Source organism: Entelurus aequoreus, linkage group LG24, assembly GCF_033978785.1.
Source record: "Entelurus aequoreus isolate RoL-2023_Sb linkage group LG24, RoL_Eaeq_v1.1, whole genome shotgun sequence".
Classification (NCBI taxonomy): domain Eukaryota; kingdom Metazoa; phylum Chordata; class Actinopteri; order Syngnathiformes; family Syngnathidae; genus Entelurus; species Entelurus aequoreus.
Genome location: NC_084754.1, coordinates 30863757 through 30888574, shown reverse-complemented (window position 1 = coordinate 30888574; position 24818 = coordinate 30863757). Strand labels below are relative to the sequence as shown.

Here is a 24818-nt window from a genome sequence, read left to right as displayed (position 1 = left end):
AAGTCAATGTCGGTGTAATGTTGTTACCATGAATTGATTAACGTGGACCCCGACTTAAACAAGTTGAAAAACTTATTCAGGTGTTACCATTTAGTGGTCAATTGTACGGAATATGTGCTGTACTGTGCAATCTACTATTAAAAGTTTCAATCAATCAATCAATTGTAGCAAACAGGGTAACAAAGGGATGGTTGAACCATCCCCGCCCCAACCTCCTCCACATCCCACCCCCCGGATTGTAAATAATGTCAATAATTCAATGTATATACTCTGATGATTAACTTGCGTGATGACTGTATTATGCTGATAGTATATATTTGTACCATGAATTGATTAACTTGGACCTCGACTTAAACAAGTTGAAAAACTTATTCGGGTGTTACCATTTAGTGGTCAATTGTGCGGAATATGTACTGTACTGTGGAATCTACTAATAAAAGTCTCAATCAATCAATCAATGAAACACTTTAAATTTGATCAGAAACGAGCTGTGGTGACATCATCAACACAGTCCGTGCCCACTTATAAGTTGTTCTAGTGCACATCGAGAGGAGCCAGATGAGGTGGTTCGGGCATCTGGCCAGGATGCCACCCGAACGCCTCCCTAGGGAGGTGTTTAGGGCACGTCCGATCGGTAGGAGGCCATGGGGAAGACCCAGGACACGTTGGGAAGACTATGTCTCCTGGCTGGCCTGGGAACGCCTCTGGATCCCCTGGGAGGAGCTGGACGAAGTGGCTTGGGAGAGGGAAGTCTGGGCTTCCCTGCTTGGGCTACTGCCCCCGCGACCCGACCTCGGATAAGCGGAAGTAGATGGATGGATGGATGGATGGATGGGGACGGCGTGGCGCAGTTGGGAGAGTGGCTGTGCCAGCAACCTGAGGGTTCCTGGTTCAATCCCCACTTTCTACCATCCTAGTCACGTCCGTTGTGTCCTTGAGCAAGACACTTCACCCTTGCTCCTGATGGGTCCTGGTTAGCGCCTTGCATGGCAGCTCCCGCCATCAGTGTGTGAATGTGTGTGTGAATGGGTGAATGTGGAAATAGTATCAAAGCGCTTTGAGTTCCTTAAAAAGGTAGAAAGGCACTATACAGGTATAACCATATAGTGCACATGTGTCAAAAGTTAATGCCTGGCCCGGGGGCCAGATCTGGCCCACCACATAATTTTAAGTGGCCCGCAAAAGCTGTAAATAATATGCATTCATAAAGTACTTTATCTTTTATAACTAAATGTATTTGTTCTTTCCATGTTGACATTTAAAAAAATACACATAGTGCATGCAATTGCAACTTACAACTTACATTCTGTCTAATAATGCAACAAAATATTATGTTATAAATAAATAGTATATCAAAACATTTTTGTTAAAATAAAAATAAATACTTAATTATCTGTTTGATTTGGGATTTTAATGAAAGTTATCCATGAAATTGTAGACTGTAAAAATGACAATACACTTCATGTTGAAATTCTGGTGACAGGGCTGCTTTTTTTTTTTTTAACGTAAAAACAACTTTGGTACTGTCTTTACATATACAATAAAACAATATAAAAATGACAACTGTAAGATTTTATGGTAAATAACTGGCAGCTCCGTGGCATTAATTTTACCGTAAAAAAACATTGTTACTCTTTTTTCCATTCCATTTATAGTAATATTCTGTTAAAAAAATCTCATGGCAAAATACTGCAGAATGAGTTGCCAGTTTTTTGCAGCAAAATCCAAGGATTTTTTTTTACAGCGTACGTGAAAAGGATATAATAATTGAATGCACAGGCAAATATCCATCCATTATCTACCGCTTGTTCCTTTCGATGTCAAATATATATACCTGTATATACACTACCGTTCAAAAGTTTGGGGTCACCCAAATAATTTTGTGGAATAGCCTTCATTTCTAAGAACAAGAATAGACTGTCGAGTTTCAGATGAAAGTTATCTTTTCATGGCCATTTTGAGCGTTTAATTGACCCCACAAATGTGATGCTCCAGAAACTCAATCTGCTCAAAGGAAGGTCAGTTTTGTAGCTTCTGTAACGAGCTAAACTGTTTTCAGATGTTCGAACATGATTGCACAAGGGTTTTCTAATCATCAATTAGCCTTCTGAGCCAATGAGCAAACACATTGTACCATTAGAACACTGGAGAGATAGTTGCTGGAAATGGGCCTCTATACACCTATGTAGATATTGAACCAAAAACCAGACATTTGCAGCTAGAATAGTCATTTACCACATTAGCAATGTATAGAGTTGAGTTGAGTTGAGTTGAGTTTGAGTTTATTTCGAACATGCAAGCATACAACATGATACATCACAATTTCCAGTTTCTTTTCAACATGTTCGAAAAGGAGTAGGAAGAAGCAGAGCTTATTTAATCCTACCCCTCTTCTTTACATAACAGTTGCAAAACTTTTTGTTCACTTCCTGTTCACAATTTTTTCACAATAAACTCCATAAGTAATTACAATAAAAATAAATAAATAAATAATAGTAAGAATTTAATAATAATAATTGGTGAAGTAAGTCATATTTCATATGATGAGATAAGTAAGATTACTTTAAGAATGAATGAATGGATGGATGAAATAAATTGAGAATGTTTGTCATGGTTCTTCTTCATTGTACTTTGTAAACACTTTAAGTTTGAAGAGTTTCTTGAAGTGTATCATATTAGTACATTGTTTGATTGCTTTGCTTAATCCATTCCATAATTTAATTCCACATACTGATATACTGAAGGTCTTAAGTGTTGTACGTGCATACAAATGTTTTAAATTACGTTTTTCTCTAAGATTATATTTCTCCTCTTTTGTTGAGAAGAATTGTTGTATATTCTTGGGTAGCAGGTTATAGTTTGCTTTGTGCATAATTTTAGCTGTTTGCAAATTCACTATGTCGTGGAATTTCAGTATTTTTGATTCAATAAATAAAGGGTTTGTATGTTCTCTATATCCAACATTATGTATTATTCTAACTGATCTTTTTTGTAACACCGTTAATGAATGAAGTGTACTTTTGTAATTATTTCCCCATATTTCTACACAGTAGCTCAGATATGGTAACACTAGTGAGCAGTAGAGAATATGAAGGGATTTTTGGTCTAGAACATGTTTTGCTTTATTCATTATTGACGTGTTTCTTGCAACTTTATGTTGTATATTTTTTACGTGAGATTTCCAGTTCAATTTATCATCAATCATTATACCTAGAAATTTGGTTTCGTTTACTCTTTCAATTTCTATTCCGTCTATTTGTATTTGTGTTTGACTTTCTCTTCTACTGTTACCAAATAGCATTATTTTAGTTTTACTAAGATTCAACGATAGTCTGTTTTTGTCAAACCATCTTTTTAATTTGTTAATTTCTTCTGTTATTATTTGTATTATCTCCTGTGTGTTCTCTCCTGAACAAAACGCTGTTGTATCATCCGCAAATAATACTAACTTTAAATCTTTTGTAACTTTACAAATGTCATTTATATAGAGATTGAATAATTTAGGTCCTAGTATTGATCCCTGAGGTACACCACAGGATATATTTAGCGTTGTAGACGTGTGTTCGCCTAGCTTCACGTATTGTTTCCTGTTCGTTAGATAACTTCTTATCCAGTTCAAGACTAACCCTCTGATGCCATATCGTTCTAGTTTTTTGATTAAAATATTGTGATTAATTGTGTCAAAAGCTTTAGTTAGATCCATAAAAACCGCTGCTGCACATTTTTTACTATCTATTGCATTGGTAATTTCTTCTGTAATTTCAATTAAAGCCATTGAAGTTGAGACATTAGCTCTGTATCCATATTGGTTCTCTTCGAGTATTCTATTTTTATTTATGAAACTTTCTAATCTGTTATTGAACAGTTTTTCAATGATTTTAGAAAATTGTGGAAGTAGAGAAACAGGTCTATAATTTGTAAATTGATGTTTATCTCCAGTCTTATAAATTGGTGCAACTTTAGCTATTTTCATTTTGTTTGGAAATGTACCTGTTTGAAATGATAGGTTACTAATATACATTAATGGTCCTGAGATCTCTTCAATAACCTTTTTTTATCGTTTCCATATCAATTCCGTTACAATCAGTTGAAGTCTTAGATTTACATTTTTTCACGATTGTAACTATTTCCTCCTGTGTCACATTACTGAGGAACATGGAGTTGGGATTTGGCTCTATGGTGTCATTATAGTCCTCAATTGGAACTGGGTCTGGAATCCTTTCTTCCAATTTTGGTCCAATATTTACAAAATAATTATTGAAGCTTTCAACTACTTCCTTTATGTTGTCATTTTTTTAATTTTCATCTAAGAAGTATTGAGGGTAGTCCCTCTTAGTTCCATTTTTAATAATGCTATTGAGGATGCCCCATGTTGCTCTCATATTATTTTTGTTCCTGTCCAATAATTCACTGTAATATTCTTTTCTACATGATCGTAGTATGTCTCTTAACTTGTTTTTATACTTTTTGTACTTAATTTCTGCCTCTATAGTTCTTTGTGCTATAAGTTCTCTATATAGTGTATTCTTCTTCTTACAAGCATTTTTTAATCCTTTTGTCATCCATGGTTGATTATTCTTTCTCTGCTTGTTACTGAGTTGTATCCATGGACAATGTTTGTCATAAAGTATTATGAACTTGTTTAAGAAATGTTCATATGCTTCATCAACCTCTTTTTCATTATACACATTGTCCCAATCTTGCTTTTGTAGCTCAATTTTGAAGGCAGTCATCCTCTTCTCTGTGCATAGTCTTCGAAATGTCCTTTTGTCTTCCATGTTCTTCTTGTAGTTTCCATCATATATTGTAAAAACTGGCAGATGATCACTAACGTCGCTTATAAGTAGACCACTTGTAGTGTTATTATCAAAATCATTGGTAAAAATATTATCAATAAGCGTGGCACAGTGTGCTGTGATTCTGCTTGGCTTTGTGATTTTAGGATATAGACTGATGCTGTACATTGTATCAATGAAGTCATCAATAGACTTTTGCTTGTTGGGGTTCAATAAGTCAATATTAAAGTCACCACATAAGAACATTATTCTTTGACCATTGTCCATGTAAGTAGCCTTGATCCATTCTTCAAATGTTTCTATACTTGACTTAGGTGATCTATATATACAACTGATGAATATGTTTTTGCTTTTTTCCTGACATATTTCAATGGTTATACATTCTAAGATATTATCAATGGCAAATGACATGTTTTTTACCACTTTGTAGTTCAGGTTCTTCATCACGTACACAGCTACTCCTCCTCCATTTTTGTTGGTTCTGTTGATGTAGTTTAGTTCATATCCCTCCAGATCAAAATCTATTCCTTTTTTATCATCAATCCATGTTTCTGTGACAGCAATCACTTTGAAGGGTTCGTTGATGTGTTCCAAAAAGTTCTTAATGTTATTGTATTGTAATTTGCATACAAGCTTCTACTATTAAAATAGAGTGTATTTCTTTAAAGTTAAGACTAGTTTAAAGTTATCTTCATTGAAAAGTACAGTGCATTTCCTTCAAAAATAAGGACATTTCAATGTGACCCCAAACTTTTGAACGGTAGTGTATATATATATATATATATACACTACCACTACAATACACATATATATATATATATATATATATATATATATATATATATATATATATATATATATATATATATATATATATACATATATATATATATATATATATATATATATATATATATATATATATACATACATATACATATACATACATATACATATATATATATATATATATATATATATATATATATATATATATATATATATATATATATATATATATATATATATATATATATATATATATATATATATATATATATATATATATATATATATATATATATATATATATATATATATATATATGTATACACACACACACATACATTCAAATTAATATATTATTCACTTTTACAAGCGGTCCTCTGAGAACAGCCTTTGACATGCCTGTTCTACAGCCCAGAAACGATTTTTCCAACACAGACAACATTCACACTCACATTCACACACTAGGGCCAATTTAGTGTTGCCAATCAACCTATCCCCAGGTGCATGTCTTTGGAGGTGGGAGGAAGCCGGAGTACCCAGAGGGAACCCACGTAGTAACGGCCTTTCAACATTTTTAATCTGAGGGGTGAGGACCATGCTGAATTTACCAGCTAAACGGGGTTTAACATGTTCTTTTTTTGTCAATGAAATGTTTGGCATTTAGCGCTAGTGCTACATAATGGCTTAATGTTTCACTACAGGTTTTAGAAGCACTCAGCTTCTAAAACCTGCAGAAACTGAGTGCTTCTAAAACCTGTAGCTCATCCTCCTCCGTATATTCAGGCTCAAAAAGATAAGGTCTTCTGGATCATCATTTGTCTCAAAGTAGTCATTGGGTCTCATGAAGCCTGCCAAGATTAGTAGTAGTAGTTGTTGACACAAATAGCAACTCCCCCAAAAAATTTCAGTACTGATTGAAATGACCATAATACTGCAAATATTACATGTTATCATGACAGTGCCTGTTACAACATTACACAAATATTTATATGTATATAAAATACTGTTGAAGGTTTTTGGATGTTGTTGGCATCCGTAAGTCTCAAAAGCCAATGAATTGGCGGCCCTTGGATATGTTTTAGTTGGTCATGCAGCGTCTGCTGTGGCTGTACAGACCCACATGGGAGTGACAGTCTCTGTTGCACTTGGTGCATTTGTAGGTCGAGTCAGCTGCAGGATGTAGTGACTTGCTCTTTCTCTGAGCTCGCTTCTCATCTGCAAGCTGGCTGAGTTTTGCCTCGCCAGCTTTCAGTCCAGTGTTCACGGTGTGTCTCCAGCTGGATCTGTCCTGAGCAAGCTCTTCCCAGGTGTTCAGGTCCATGTCGAGCGCCTTCAGGTCACGCTTGCAGACATCCTTGAAGCGGAGATGTGGCCGTCCCGTTGTCCTCTTGCTGGAGGCAAGCTTTAAGTAGAGGATGTCTTTGGGGATCCGGCCATTGTCCATTCTACGCACATGGCCCAGCCATCGACGGCGACGCTGACGGAGAAGAGTGACCATTCTGGGAATCTTGGCTTGCATCAGCACCTCATTGTTTGTCACACAGCATGTCTCTGATGGTTACCTCCCGGACCTTGCTCTTTGCTTTTAGGCGAGCCAGGTTGAACAGTCGGCCGTCTGACCGAGTGTGGAAAAACACCCTCGGTCGATGATCCGAAGGCGTGCTTCAGCAGAACGGCAAAGAAGATGCCTAAGAGAGAGGGAGCGAGGACACAGCCCTGTTTGACGCCACTGCGGATGTCGAAGGCATCTGACGACGAGCCGTCATATTGAACTGTGCCCTTCATGCCATCATGGAACGACTTGATCATGCTCAGAAGTCTCGGTGGGCAGCCAATCTTCGCTAGGACTGTGAATAGGTTGAACACCTTGGTCAGGTCTATGAAGGCCAGAAAGCGGGGCTTGTACTGCTCTCTGCACTTCTCTTGCAGTTGCCTGACGGTGAAGACCATGTCAATGGTTGATCTTTTCGAGCAGAACCCACACTGCGACTCTGGGTACACTCTATCAGCAAGCTTCTGCAGTCTGTTCAAGAGGACGCGTGGTGAAGACTTTGCCTACGATGCTTAGGAGAGATATTCCTCATTAGTTGTTAAAGTCGCTTCTATTACCCTTGTTCTTGTACAAGGTAACGATGTTGGTGTCTCTCGTGTCCTGAGGTACTTCTCCTTCCTCCCAGCATTGACAGAGGAGGTCGTACAGATGTTCCCTCAGTGTGCTGTCGCCGCACTTGATGACTTCTGGTGGTATGCCATTCTTCCCAGGCAGTGTCATTTTTGGATGTTAGAGCATGTATAGGCAGTCCAAAACGTCATTGATAAAATGATCATGGAAGTCCAAACACACTCAACAATAAGAAGTATGAATGGGTTCTGAATCCTCAAAACAAATGTAAAAAAAATGTGTACAATGGTACAGGACAGCACTCCAACATCACGCTAACAGAAGCCCTCATAACCAGGGGCGCCGAAAAGGGGGGGTAAAGGAGACGGATTATAGGGGCCCATGATAGAGGGGGGCCCAGAGAGGCCCCTAATGATGATAAATTATAATACAGAAAAAATAATGACACTAAGTTATTAACTAACATATAATCACACATGTTTTATTTTCCATGTCCTGGTAACAATACCTTTATTTGTTTTGGAAGCATCAACACCTGCAGGCCCCCCTCTATTTACGTAAAATGGTTCAGTCCGACTGGATCAGCTGCAGGTAGAGCGCCGGCTATTAGTCACAGACAGCGCCACAGTGGACAAAGCGGAGGAGACAGCAGTATGCCTCAAAAATCAGGCAGCCAAAAAAGAAAGGAAAATAAAATAAGAGAGGAGAAAGAGTTGAAGGGTCGACAATATGTCACCCAATATTTCCAAAAAAAAGATGGGTTTGTTAGTTCAATCAATGTTTCAATCAATGTTTATTTATATAGCCCTAAATCACAAGTGTCTCAAAGGGCTGTACAAGCCACAACGACATCCTCGGTACAGAGCCCACATACGGGCAAGGAAAAACTCACCCCAGTGGGACGTCGGTGAATGACTATGAGAAACCTTGGAGAGGACCGCATATGTGGGTAACCCCCCCCTCCTCTAGGGGAGACCGAAAGCAACGGATGTCGAGTGGGTCTGACATAACATTGTGAAAGTCCAGTCCACAGTGGATCCAACACATCAGCGGGGGTCCAGTCCACAGCGGGGCCAACAGGAAACCATCCCGAGCGGAGACGGGTCAGCAGCGCAGAGATGTCCCCAACCGATGCACAGGCTAGTGGTCCACCCGGGGTCCCGGCTAGTTGTGGTAGAAAGTTATGCATATTAACTTTGTCCCTGTTTGTGGTAATAAGCTTGCTCACTTTTCTCACCATGTTAGCTCAAGAAAACTCTGGATTTTTACATTTTACTGCTATATTAGTTAAATAATCAATCCAGTCAAACATTTATCAAGCTGTTCTTATTCAATAATAGTTGATCTCCCCTCTGTCAAAATGATGCCTCATTCTGAACAGAGTCAAGTGCACCAGCAGCAGCAGCAGCTGTCTGTCAGCCCCCAAGTCCCCCTGCCCCTGAATCAGCCCCAGTGCCCCCACATGAGGAAGGAGGTGAGCAGCTGTGTGTTGAAATAATAATAATAATAATAATATAATACAAAATATAATACATTTTACTACAGTCTCAAGAATCAGTGGTGCAGCAAATAAATGACTCAAAATGAATTCCATTGTATTCAGAGTGCTCAGTTCTTCCCCTACTGTACATGTCAACTGTGATGCTGTTCTTCTTTCAAAAAATGGTAATGATAGTCAGAAATACCATTAAAATGCATAATTGTATGTAAAATAGCATCAAAAAATGTTGCCGCTGTGTTGGGGGCCCTGTAAAGATTCTTTTCATGGGGCCCAAAATCCCTAGCGGCGCCCCTGCTCATAACACCATTAGCAGAGCAGCGTTAGCCTAGCCAACCGCAACACAGCACTTCCTCATTATGAACCAATGACGGTCACGGCGAGCGAAGTTGCATTAAGGAACACCAGAAATTTTGAGCATCAGACATTACAACTCAATTATTTCTTTGTTTCCACATTTTCTATGTACTGTATTGCTACAATAATTATGGCAATTTGTTTATGACAATTTAAAATACTAGTCTGTTCAACTTGAATATCCCAAAATTCTACAAAAATTACAATACATTTGTTTAGTTTTTACAACAATGTGCATGTTTTCAACTTTTTAAGTATCAGTTTGGGCACTGTTTTTACGTACTGGCACCATTTTTAAAGTAACAAATTGGTACTAGGGTCGGTTCAAATTTAAACGATACCCAATTTACCGGCAATCCAGTCACATTAATGAGGGAAATCGGTACAGGAAATGGATGTACAGCAGATAACTGTTTAAACTCAGTAATTCGGCTTTTATTTTTTGGAAATTTGCAGAATCAAAAAAGACAAGAGGGGATTATTTAATTATTAATTAATTCCTAATTATTAACAAATTATTTCAGCCGATGCAATGAATTCTAGCTCACTCAAAGGTCTGAACACTTTGGCTATAAAAAGGCAGACTGTGAAATATTAGTGCTTCAAATCACATGTCAGCCATCTGGCTTTGAATTCCTTTTTCCACGAAGGAAAAACATGCACGGTATTCGGACTGCTCTGCCTGGATTCCAGAGAGGACGAGAGGAGAAGGCAGAAGGATGCAGTAGTGTAAACAACTCCAATGAAGAATGGCACTAGAACGGCAGTTAAGAATTTGGCAGGTGGTCATTTTGTGTCTTTGGTTTGAGCAAGCGCTGCAGGGTAAGTTAAGGTTGGACTGCATGCATAGACTTTTGGAAGCCTCCTTTATTATTAGTTAATGGTCTAATATGACAAGTGTCGAGGTTAATGCATGCACCTTAGCAGTTGTGCTGTGTTATAGAATTTAGATTTGCTCGAGATGTGTTGTGTTTTGTGATTTAGATCCCAATGGCCCACCGGTGTTTGATGCAAACCTGATGTTTGAGGTACCACAGTTCCGTGAAAATAAATTACAACATCACCTTGGTTTATTTAAGACTACAACCCCTGGAAAATATGGAATCACAAACTTGGAGGATGTTCATTCAGTTGTTTAATTTTGTAGAAAATAAAACAGATAACCGACACAACACAAAACTATAGTCATTTAAAATGGCAGAAAAAAGAAACACCAAAAAAAACAGCAAATAACATGTGGTAGTCAGTAACAGTTTCATTTTCAGATCAAGCAGATATAAAATTATGGAATCACCATGTCAATTTTCATTTCCAAAGATAACACCTGCATTAGATTCAATCTGTTCATTAGTCTGCAGTTAAAAAGGAGTGTTACCACCTTGCAGAGCTATTGTACCAGGTGATTTGACATGAATCATGGCTCCAACACGAGAGATGTCAATTGAAACAAAGGAGAGGATTGAAATCCGGACCAAATACAAACAACATGGGAAGGTTGTAAAAGGCAAGCATACTGTTGATCAAACAAACAATCCGAGAAAATTGGATCAAGACTGATGAGGAGTAATGTTTGAAACTCGTTAAGTTCATTCCTTGGAGATTGCAAGCTGCTATAAAAGCCAGAGGTGGTGCACCAAAGTACTAGTGGTGTGTTTTTTATTTTTGTTTTTCATAACTGATTTCCTTAGAATTGAGTGATTCCATACTTTTTTCAATTCATCAAAAATGAAGCTTTTACTGATTACTACAATTTATATTCTTGATTTCTTTTAGTCTTTCTTAAAGCCAGAAAGTTGCCATTTAAAATGATTGCAGTTTTGTGTCATGTCTGTTTTCTGCTTTTATTCTACAAAATCATACTGAATGAACGTCCTCTAAGATTGCTGATTCCATAATTGTTGCTATGGGTTGTATACCGCAGTATTTTTCAGTTGTTTTTTTTTACCCATCCTACAGTTTTTGTTGGGTGGGCTGGAACTCAACCAGGACAACAACATTCTCCTCCTGGATGAGGAGATGGCATCCATGAGGCCGGGCCGGTCCTTCTTGACTCACATCAATGACAACATCCCCAGAAGTCTGAGCTCCATGCAGCAGAAGATCGACATGCTGAAGACTCAGAATCGGCGGCCACTGACTGGGGATCAGTTTGAGAGTCTCGTCCTGAGCACGGTGGTCTCGGCCCAGCGGACCTGGCACCAGCAGGGGGTTGAGGATCGGGAGGCCTGGGCAGAAGTGCTCCTGCAGCTTGCAAACATCACCATACATGACCTACGTGGAAGTTATCTCTTTAATTATGCATAATTCTCCAGAGAAGATGTGCAATAAACACACCTGCAACACACTTGGCTCGTATTCTTTACTTTGTGCAGCAAAGATCCAAAAGAGCACCTGGCGAGCGGTTAGAAGGTGACACAAAAAATCTCAGCTGGTGACTATGAGAAGATATCGGCGGCTGGAAGTCAGCTGTCCTTATTAATTCTGATATTGATCCAGAGACCAGGCCTTGGGATAATGATCCACCCACGTCCCGGCCCTCATTCTGTGGCAACACAATAGGCTCCAGCTGTGAGATCAGCCTCTTCACTTACACACACACACACACACACACACACACACACACACACACACACACACACACACACACACACACACACACACACACACACACACACACACACACACACGCACGCAAAAACACACACGCGCACACACACACACACACACACACACACACACACACACACACACACACACACACACACACACACACACACACACACACACACACTCATGCAAGCAAGCACACACACATACACACACACACACACACACACACACACACGCACACACACATATTCAAATAAACAGTCCAATGCACTTCATGAATATAATCATTATATACATAAATAGATAAATAACATTATAATATAATGTTATTTTCAACTTTATGTATGAGTCATATTAGTAATGATTTCCACCATATGGAACCTCCACACTTCAGTATCCAATCAAATGAAGAGAGCCCAGTGTAATTATGTATTGATTACAGCTAACTATTGATTTCATCATCTAAAGCCTCATACAATAATTCAGCATGGCGGTAAGTTAATGACATTTTATTACTGCCTCAATATATTTTTTTAAATTATTGATTTAATACATACAACTTGTTTTGTGTATCTTTTTATGCTGTACTTTATACATTCACTAATTATTTATTGTTAGGTGTACATGCATAATCATCTATCTAAACCAGGGGTAGGGATGATGTTTGATAAGAAATTATCGAGTTCGAGCCCATTATCGAATCCTCTTATCGAACCGATTCCTTATCGATTCTCTTATCGAATCCAGATAGGTTGTTGTATATGGAAAAAAACACACAATATTTGGTTTAACAAAAGATCACTTTTATTTTATAAGAAAAAACTAAACTAAAATAAATAAATAAATATTGACTGTTACCCCCCCTAAAAATAAAAAATAAAAAATATTTACTGTTGTTACCCAAAGTATATTAAGTGGGATTTTTCAGAAAAACAAATATATACAGTAACACAAAAACAACCTGTCTCTGTGATCACTATAGGTGTATAAATAATAATATAGTGTTAAATAAAATCAGTCCCTTGGGCACAAAACTGAAAATAATACAGCTCTCCAAAAAGTGCACTTCTGCTGCTATTGGAACATACTAACTACACACACTATGAAACTAAGAACACCACAATCATCAATCAACAATTATTCTTCCAAAAAATTAGCATGTCTGCTTTTTCAGGATCAAGTCTGACCCGCTCTTCGCTAATCGTGTCGCCAACGGTGGAAAAAACATGTTCACTTGGCCTGGAACTAGCTTGGACACACAGATAGGTTTGACAACATCCTCCTCCAGTCTGTATCTAAACCTTCTGGGGTCCATCAGTGTGGCCTCCTCCAGGAATGACTGCACGTCCTTGTCTTGGAGGGAAAATGAGGGACAGACACAGCATAGAATTGGGGGGAAATTAGCTGAGACTATGGTGTCTGTTATTAAGTCTTTAGCATTAGTATGTGGGATTAAATGATGGAATGGATTAAGTAATTAAGTTAAACATTGTACTGATATGATCCACTTTAAGAGGTTGTTCAAATTAATAGTGCTTACAAAGTACAAAGAAGAATGATGAGAAATACTTTCAACCTTATTGAAAATAAGATATTCTTCATCTCAGTATATTAATAATGACTGAATTAATTAATTACATATTACACAATATTACTAATTCACAGATGTTATTTTATTATAAAAAGGTCAGTAAATGATGTATATATTTGTAAACGCTCTGAAGTGGGAAAGGGGTAGGATTAAATAAGCTTTACTTCTTCCTACTCCTTTTCGGACATGATGTAAAGTGAAATGATATGAAACTGTGATGTGTTATGCTGTAAGTGTGTCCATGCACGAAATAAACTAAAGAAAGAAAGAAAGCACTAGTTTATTAGACAGACCTGCAAACTCTGGAGTGGTGTAGGCTACAAGATAACGTTAACGTTATCAGACACATACAAAAAGGCTAACGTTAACGTTACCGTTAGCCACTGACTATGCTTAGGTAACGTTAGTCTAGCTAACATTACTGCAGTCCTGGTTGACATAAGAGGTAACCTTATTTTAGTCTAAAGGCTACAAGTGAGCAAATATGGAAATGAACTGGCAACAGTTAACGTTAGTTACTCACCAGCACTATCACTGGAGCTGGGGCTGCAGGTTTGAAGCAGAGGAAGAGGGGCACGCTTCGTTATCTCTGTCGCTGCTTCTCCACATGTCGAAGACATGACACGGTTCTCGAACGTTCAGGTTATGTGCAGCCTGAAAATGTTTCAACATGCTTGTTGTACTTCCCCCCTTACATGAGAGCGAAGCCTGGTAATAATTGCATATTGCCGTTTCTTCGTCGTATTTTTTGTAAAATGAAGCCATGCCTTGAGGTGTTTTTTCTGGTCCGTTATTTTTGCTGCTTGTGTGACATCACAGGAAATTAACTGTTTCCTGTGGGACGGGATTCGTTCCCAGGGATTCGAATAAAGAACCAACTCTTTTTCTTTAATATAGTGGCCTCGATAACGGGAACCGGTTCTCAAAAAGGGATTTGAGTCCATGGAATCGGTTCTTTTCTTATTGAACAACCGGGAGAACCGGTTTCGAACATCATCCCTAACCAGGAGTGTCAAATTCATTTAGATCGGGGGTCACAAGGAGAAAAATCTACTCCCAAGTGGGCCGGACTGGTAAAATCACAGCACGATAACTTAAAAATAAAGACAACTTCGGATTGTTTTCTTTGTTTAAAAATAGAACAAGCACATTCTGAAAATGTACAAATCATAATGTTGTTGTTGTTGTTTTTTTACACTTACATGTTGCGGTTGATAGTATTCTACCTTTATTTGTTGTTATTTATACTTTCTGAATAAATGATGTGATAATGTTCATCAGTCAATTCATTGGTGTTAATTTTCAATCTATCAAGATAAAAAAATCATATCAAAATCTAATTACAAGATGTACTGATGTACTAACATCATGTGGTTTATTTTTTTATATATATAGCATCATCTACATAGATAGAAAGAATTGCTATAGCGACATCTACTGGAAAAATTTACAACAGCAGTTTCTTTCATTCAAAAAATTCGGCTCAGTTTTATACTTAGCAAAATCATCCCGCGGGCCTTACGTTTGACACATCTGATCTAAACCAAGATGTCAGATATTGATAGCTGTGTCTTATATTTTGGTTATACATTTTGGTAGCGCAATTGACTCATAGACGCATGTTTACTGTAATGCTACTTAAACCCAGACATATATTTGGTGAAAATGTTCATCTGAAACCGAATCATACTAAAACTTCACTAAAGTGAATGGAGATCTCTCCCTCTCCCCCAATCTCTTAGTTTCCTATTTTATCAACCGATTTAAACTGTTCCAACGTCAAAAACTCAAAAAGCGAACTATAAGCATGTTAGCATGTGATCACTGATATCAAATGGCATTGTGTATGAACATTAAAACGTGGCACTTTTGGTATTTCGTCCTATTTGTTTAACATAATAACTTTAGCAAATAACTGACAATATAACCTGGTCCCTACACACCGGAGCTCTTGTAAAAAGAGCTCAGCAGCGCATGCACTTTTTGCGTTGGATGAAAAGAGCACAGCTCCCTCCCCCCATTCTCACCACATTCTACAGAGGCACTATAGAGAGCCTACTGACCAACAGCATCTCTGTCTGGACTGGAGCCTGCAGTGCCTCAGACTGGAAGTCTCTCCAGAGAGTGGTGAGGACGGCGAAAAAGATCATCAGGACTCCTTTTCCTCCTATCCAGGAGATCGCAAAAAGCCGCTGCCTGACCAGGGCTCAGAAAATCCGCAAAGACTCCTCCCACCCCCACCAAGGACTGTTTTCACTGCTGGACTCTTGAAAGAGGTTCCGCAGCCTCCGAAGCAGAACCTCCAGGTTCTATAACAGCTTCTTCCCTCAGGCCGTAAGACTCTTGAACGCATCATAATTATCCTCCCCCCAAAATGGATTAACTCGCTGGAATAAAAAAAGACAATATAACATACATCCATAAACGTGATGCATATGAAAAAGTGCAATATATTTATCTGTACAGTAATCTATTTATTTATTTATATATGCACCTTATTGCTTTTTTATTCTGCACTACCATGAGCTGATGTAACGAAATTTCGTTCTTATCTGTACTGTAAAGTTCAAATTTGAATGACAATAAAAAGGAAGTCTAAGTCTAAGTCTAAAACATTTTGCTAACATTTTAGCATATTTTATTTGTATAAACCTACAAATCTTGAATTTTGCTACTCGACGCCATCTTACAAGTACGCCTTACAGTTTGAACAAATCCAGCTGCGAAGTAACGATGAGCTTCCAGTGATGTGTATGCCTTCATGGCCTGATGAGTGAAAACGCCTGTAATGATAAATATATCATTCAGTGAAAAAAAATAAACAGTAATTCAGCAAATAATAATATATTTACATGATAAATCATAATACTTAACTGAATTTGAATCGGCTTTCTATAGATATGAAATAATATACCTGGTGCGCTTGTGAGGTAGACATAGATTTCCAAATTCCATGTCCGGCCATTGTGTAGGATTATCAGTCCACGCATCTGCTGGAAGGCGGTAAGGGCAGTCGTTTAATCCAACTACAGAATATTTTAACTCGTATCTTAACCTAGCCTCACTGGAAAGACTATTTACATAATTATACGCCATTTAGAACAGTTTAAAATGCAGTGAAACCTCGTTAAATGCTTTTTCTGTCAATGCTGTGTTCGTTGTGAGCTGGTTTGTTTTCAACGAATTCAATATGGCGACCGGTTGCTAGGGGATTGGTAGGCGGAAGTGATGTAGGTCCGCCCTCACCTATACTAACAGTTTGTTCCCATGTTAGCATGGTAATATTAGCATGCTAATGTTTTATGCTAACTATTCACCTAATTGTATATATTTAACAGTGGCGGGCCGTTCGTTTCTCACCTAGGCCTTCAGTGATGTCCTACTTAGTCTGACTTCACCTCTCAAAATACTGTCATTTATGTCACCACATGGACATGGCTGGAGATACTATACAGAGACACAATTGCACACTACTGGGCATTGATCCCCTCAACAGTGTACAAAACTGACTATTTGTCGGCGCATTTAACATTCAATAAACCCGCTTCAGCAATTAAAACATATCTCCAAGGTACTGTCAAAATTCAAATAATTGTATAAAACAAATGAAACATAAAAAAATTAAGAAATAAAATATTTGAACTCACAATTTGTAGCACCCTTTCGGCGCTGTATAAGCCAGTGGTATCGTCGTAGTCGGTAGTCGGTCGATTCGTGTGAAAGTCACGGGCTAACATTTCCCCGCCGGGATAGCTTCCGGTGTTGGCCGACCTCGTCTCACAAGATGTCGTTTCTCTTATGTAGCCTTCTTGAAAATGGCCTTGCAAATATATATCTGCCACCTAATCAACATGTTACTCTCCTTCTTTGTGAGTACCGGTGAGTTTTCTGTGGTTTTCTATGGCTCGTATGGCTCCGATGCCACTTCCTGTTTTTGCAACTTGTGATTGGATACTCACTTGGGGGTCCCAAGTGAGTATCCAATCACAGCGTAAGGCCAGCTAAGAAGGCCTTACTGACAACAACTCGTGATCTGACTGGCTATCGCAACTGTCTATCAACTGTATGTCCCCGTTCACTTACAGTGCACGGACGCCAGCATTGTTGATTCTGAAGGCTTCGAGCAGAAGCTGAATTCTGATTGGATACAAACTCTAACCTAAAAACAACAGCACTCGAGAGAGCATAATATGACATGAAGAGAATATGAAGACTTTTAGATATTTAGGGAAAGTAAATAAAAAATTACTTTTATCTTTAATTATGATCATGATTTCTGGTTATGTTAGGCCAGCAGAGAAGGCCTTGCTGGCCCTGACGGCACACCACTGATATTTAAACCAATCAATCATGGATTTTGATACTTGGTGCCATCTTGCAAATACATTAACTGTCCTCTTGTTAGCATGCTGTTAAGGATGTTTTATGTTAGCATTTTAGCAAATGTAATGTTTAAACATCATGGATTTTGATATTTGGTGCAATCTTGGAAGTTCGTTAACTGTTCCCATGTTAGCAAGCTAACTTCAGCAAGCTAACTTTAGCATGCTAATGTTTTATGCTATTATTTTTAGTAAATGTTCTACTTTTAAACCTACAAATAATATAATTCATTACTTAGGGCCATTTTACAAGTATAATAATTGTTCGTAGCATGCCAGTGTTAGCCTGCTAACTTTTTTTTAGTCTACTATTTTAGCTAAATTATGTTTAAATTAAAAAATCATGGATTTTGATACTAAGCACCATATTGCAAGTATCCTACCAGTTCCCATGTTAGTATTATAATATCAGCATGCAAGCAATTACCTAATTGCATATATTTAAATTAAAAAATCATGGATTTTGATACTTGGCACCATTTTACAAGTATATTAACTGTTTTCATGTCAGCATGCTGTTTTATGCTAGCATTTTAGTTATTTTTAATGTGCAAACCTAAAAATAATGACTTTTGATACTTGGCACTATCTTGCTAGTATACTTACTATTCTTAGCAGACTAAATTCAGCATGATAATGTTTTATGCTATTATTTTAGCTAATTGTATCATTCCCAAATCTACTAATCATGAATTTTATATTGGCACCATCTTACAAGTATAGTAACTGCTCCTATCAAATGTTAGTCTGCTAACATTTTATGCTACCATTCGAGCTCATTCACATGAACCTAAAAATCGTGGATTTTTTTTCGAATATCAATATGCGAACATTTGAATGCTAATTTTTTTTGCAGTTAATTTTGCATTTGCATTTAAAACAACTGCCGAAAAGGCAGCAAGTCGTTGTCAGAGGTTCACAACACAAATAACATTTTTGTGACAACAATTTAATATTGAATAAATACCATTATTCAATACTAATATTAGACCATAACTAACATGTATATCAATTACTATACAAACTGTTTTTAGTCGGATTATTAGTATTTTAACACAACTGTAAAAAAACAGTTTAATATAGCTCTTAAACTGGATTTCATTATATTGTGCAGCATAACACTGTTCAAATGGCTAAATATAAAAATAGCACACTACATTAAAACAAGCTCTTCAGTATTGTTTATTTGGAGCTTATTTTATAGTTTTGGTTCTTTAGTAATCGTGCTTACAGTAAACAGAGCAGTATGTATTAGTGACCTGACTTTCCATGCTTTTAGGCTATTGAATATAGAGGAAAGGTGATGCTAATGTTCAGTTGAAATCTGCCGACTCATGCTACCAATTGTCGTGGTGTGGGGGTGGAGCGCCACATGATTAAGGTCGAGCTGCCCGGTCATCTGTGATCAATAAGGGTTAAGGTCATTAACATGTTATGAATATCACCAGAGCCTGGGAAAGCAGATGAGAGGAACATTGAACTGAGCTCTGATTGGTCGAATTTTGTTTTTTAGGCGGGGCCTGCAGCCAGTTGACCTTAGGACTGATGACCTTTCACCTTGTGCTCACAGGCAGATGGAGAGTTTTTGCTTTCGCAGAGGCTGGATTGTTAAATGTAGACTACGGTCTATCCAGACCCACACCTCCAGCCACCTGAACAGTTTTTTCCCCTCAGCCATCAGGCACATGAACAATAACAAGATCTGATAGCTCAGTTACAGTTCATGTTATTCTATTCTGTGTTATATGTGTTAACGATTACAGTAAAATTCCTAGTTTGTGAACCCGTTCTCAAACAATGGCAATAAAAACTCTTCTGATTCTGATTCTTCTGGTTCTGAAATATCAGATCCAATACAAGAACCTTTGCAAATATAATAGCTTAATAATGCAAGTTTTGTTCGGACAGCTCTTGATTGATTGATTGAGAAGTTTATTGACATCTTAAATAATTGAATCCATGTAATTCTTTAAAAAGGCAAATGGACGGCACAAAAAGCCAAAAGGCTTGTTTCCATTGTGGTCCATTAAATATTCATCACATTTGATACATTCAATAATAAAAGATATATAACCTGTAACATGTGTATACAAAATTACGTTAAAAAAACTGATAAATTATGTACATATATATACACAGTATACATGTCAGGTGATTTGAAAAAATATACTGTATATACAAAAAATAACACGTCAACATGTGCATGATTATGCACATGTTGACTCCAAGAGTGTGCAAAACAGAATGAGAAAATATATATACACTAAAACCACATATATACCTCTTTGATGCTTCGGAAAGTTGCTGGGGATCAATTTTGGTTCAGATCAGGTAGAGGTTGAGCTGAGCCATGATTTTATGGCAGTTTTAAAATTTAGTAGGGAAATTTGAATTTTAAGGTCTGATGGTAGTGCATTCCACTGTGTGGTGGCAAAATAGTAGAATGCATTTTTTCCCATGAGAGTCTTGAATTTGGGGGGGACGAGTTCCGAGGAACTCCCTCTCGTGTAGTACCTGTGAGCGTCACTTACTCTGGTGAAATAGTTTGACAGGTACTTGGGGACAGTTTCTCTGAGTATTTTGAATACCATGCACATTGCAATTTGGTGTACTCTTTCCTCAACTCTAAGCCATCCCAATTCGGTAAAGTGGGCTTGAGTTAGGTGAGTCCTGTATGGGTGGTTGAACAGGAGTCTCACCAGCTTGTTTTGGGAAGTTTGCAGTTTTGTTTTTAGTGGCTTGGGTATACTGGTGAACCATGAGGTGCAGGCGTAGTCAAAATGACACTGTGTGAGGGCACCGGCAAGGATCACTGTCCTCTCCCCTCAAGGTGAGCTGTGGTGTCCCACAGTGGAGCATTCTGGGACCATTAACGACATGAAATCAGCATGTAACAGCAATTTGTTCCTGTTCGCGGACAATTCTGCGATCCTGGCCTCAGACAGGGACAAATTGAAGATTGAAAGTGCACTCAGCACCAAACTAAGTAATCTCTGTCACTACACCTGGGTAAAACATAGTCCATCCTATTTGGGTCCAGGCACAACCTAGGTAAATCCCCGGGCTTTACGATTAAAGCAGGTGATACCATAATCACCAGCAAAGACAAGGTAATTTACCTATGTGCAAGCAGTTACATCATTTATAGAGCAGTGAAATTCATGCATTAATGTGGGTATTATGTAATCATTAAATGGCTGAAGCACTTTCATCTTAAAGTACATGAATGTGGATGAATGATTGTTTCAAGGGTCGGCAACCCAAAATGTTGAAAGAGCCATATTGGACCAAAAATTTAAAAAATTAAAAAATCTGTCTGGAGCCGCAAAAAAGTAAAAGCCTTATATATGTCTTAAAATGAAGGCAACACTTGATGGAAGTGTTTATATTAGCTATATTAGTCTGCAAGCTCTTATATGTGAGGCGAGTGTGGTATTTGGATTTGATGTTGTTCATGTTTGAGAACACTAGATGTTTTTTGTTTTTAGGGACCGATGTCCCTTTGGGACAGAGTACCCTATTGTGTTTCTAGCGTTTTATTATTATACCGCCGCCTATTTGAGCTGTAATTTGACCCCCTTAACATGCTTCAAAACTCACCAAATTGGACACACACATCAGGACTGGCGAAAATTGCGATCTAATCAAAAAACCAAACCCCAAAACTCAAAATTGCGCTCTAGCGCCCCCTAGGAAGAAAACACAGACAAAACTGCCTCTAACTCCCAGTAGGAGTGTGTAGAGACATGAAACAAAAACCTCTATGTAGGTTTCACTTAGACCTATATTTCATACACTGACAACCCCCAGCAAAAATCAACAGGAAGTTTGCAATTCCCCCTTCAAAACAAAAGTTGAGTAAAAACAGTCACCTTTTTCAAAACATTATCTCCTCTGAGCGCGTTTGTCGTGTCGGCTTCAAATTAGCACAGGAGAGAGATTGAACCCTTCTGATTAAAAGTTGATGAAATACTGCTCCGGTTTGGATTTTATGAGCCCTCAAAGTCGGTCCCGTACATCGCTGCTTGCAGCTTAAATTTTTGTGTTGTTTTTTTTGTTCACATGTTAAAGGTATTTAATAAAAATACAAACATGTTTAACACATTAACACATATAGATTCCCTTCTTTCATGAAGACAAGAATATAAGTTGGTGTATTACCTGATTCTGATGACTTGTATTGCTTGGAATCAGACAGGATTCACAGTAGTTGCTTACTGTATAAGCTCCACAACTTCGAATTTACTTTGTGGAGGGGGAAACAGTCCTCTCTTTCCAATACCACATGAAAGTGGTTGTTTTTGGCTTTTTACCATCCATACTTGTTTTTATACCCTTTACAAGAAATACATTGGAGTTAACTCAGTTGCTTGCTAGCTTGTGCGCGCTAGCCTTCTGAGACTCTTATTTTGTTAGCGCAGGCAGGATAGAGCCGCACTTTTACTGTGAAGACAGGAACTGGGCGGGCGGTCTTTATACTTTTGACAGCCGGTACAGGGAGAGAGTTTGTTGGAATAAAAAGTGCTTCTCACATTTCTGACGGTCATTATTTTTGTCTTTGCACTAAGGTCGCAGCAGCCAGCGCCATTGCACAAGATCCTCGAGTGCCGTGAATGTCAACCAAGTGAGGAACGTGACGTCGTAGTGAAGACTGATGATCAGTAATTTTAGGTCTACTTTTGTTAATGCCTCGCGATCGACTGACACACCCTCCCTAATCGACCTAATGGGCACTTCTGATGTAAAGAAAAGTTTGCGTCACAGTCCACACAAGTATGGTGCGTTCAAGGATGCCGAAATTAGTAGGACAAAACGGCGCTCGCCAAATACTCTCATCAGTGAAGCATAAACACAAACATATTAAACAGTGGGCTTTCTAACAATTGGGAATATTTGTGTCATGTTTATCCTCCTACAGAAACCATATTAAAACAAAAAATAAATTTTTTAGAGCCGCGGGTTGCCGATCCCCCATTTAAGTCAACATATGACCCCGGTGACGTGCGGTGTGGTTCAAAGCAGGTGAAGCACTTCAGAGTTGTTGTTTTTCCAATTTAATTGAATACGCTGTCATCAATCTTAATACAGGCTGCTCATTAGGAAGATAACAAGAAAAATAAGAGAATAATTCACAAAAAAAAAATGTTATCAAAGATTTACTTTTATAAAAAAATAAAAAAAGTGTGGTCTTATTTATAGGTAAAGTACATGCATTTAACCTCTATATATAAGCTATCATGCATGTACAGTATTTTTTATTTATTTATAAAAGACACCTTCCGTTTGGTCTAAAGTCCAGCTTTTTTAGCTTGTATATATAATCCTCCATCTTGGTAGTCACATTCATTCATTCAGCAGAAAAATGAATGATGTTTCTTGTACAAAACCCAAAACCATTGAAGTTGGCACGTTGTGTAAATCGTAAATAAAAACAGAATACAATGATTTGCAAACCCTTTTCAACTTATATTCAATTGAATAGACTGCAAAGACAAGATATTTAATGTTCGAACTGAGAAACTTGTTTTTTTTTTTGCAAATAATCATTACCTTAGAATTTAATGGCAGCAACACATTGCAAAAAAGTTGGCACAGGGGCATTTTTACCACTGTGTTACATGGCCTTTTCCTTTTAACAGCACTCAGTAAACGTTTGGGAACTGAGGAGACCAAATTTTGAAGCTTTTCAGGTGGAATTCTTTCCCATTCTTGCTTGATGTACGGGGTCTCCATTGTGGTATTTTATGCTTCATATTGTGCCACACATTTTCAATGGGAGACATGTCTGGACTACAGGCAGGCCAGTCTAGTACCCGCACTCTTTTACTATGAAGCCATGCTGTTGTAACACGCATTGTCTTGCTGAAATAAGCAGTGGCGTCCATGATAAGATTGCTTGGATGGCAACATATGTTGCTCCAAAACCTGTATGGACCTTTCACCATTAATGGTGCCTTCACAGATGTGTAAGTTACCCATGTCTTGGGCACTAATACACCCCCATACCATCACAGATGCTGGCTTTTCAACTTCGCGCCTACAACAATCCGGATGGTTCTCTTACTCTTTGGTCCGGAGGACACAATGTCGTTTCCCAAAAAAATTTGAAATGTGGACTCGTCAGACCACAGAACACTTTTCCACTTTGTATCAGTCCACCCTTCCATCAATGGCTTTCGCTTTGCATAGTAGAGTTTTAACTTGCATTTACAGATGTAGCGACAAACTGTAGTTACTGACAGTGGTTTTCTGAAGTGTTCCTGAGCCCATGTGGTGATATCCTTTACACACAAATGTCGGTTTTTAATGCAGTACCGCCTGAGGGATCGAAGGTCACGGGCATTCAATGTTGGTTTTCAGCCTTGCTGCTTACGTGCAGTGATTTCTCCAGATTCTCTGAACCTTTTGATGATATTACGGACCATAGATGGTGAAGTCCCAAATTTACTTGCAATAGCTGGTTGAGAAATGTTGTTCTTAAACAATTTGCTCACACATTTGTTCACAAAGTGGTGACTCCTTACCCCATCCTTGTTTGTGAATGACTGAGCATTTCATGGAAGCTGCTTTTATACCCAATCATGGCACCCACCTGTTCCCAATTAGCCTGTTTACCTGTGGGATGTTCCAAATAAGGGTTTGATGAGCATCCCTTAGTCTTTTTTGCCACTTT

The 24818-nt window shown here is 38.0% G+C and overlaps 1 protein-coding gene across 1 annotated transcript; it reads left to right on the top strand.

Annotated features, from left to right (window-relative positions):
- The first annotated feature begins 10259 nt into the window (after positions 1-10259).
- On the top strand, positions 10260-11892 carry LOC133641718 (protein FAM180A). Its single transcript, XM_062035661.1, has 3 exons — positions 10260-10384; positions 10547-10590; positions 11519-11892. Exons 1-3 carry the CDS (start codon positions 10312-10314, stop codon positions 11864-11866), a joined length of 465 nt encoding a protein of 154 aa, XP_061891645.1. The 5' UTR covers positions 10260-10311; the 3' UTR covers positions 11867-11892.
- Positions 11893-24818: the final 12926 nt, after the last annotated feature.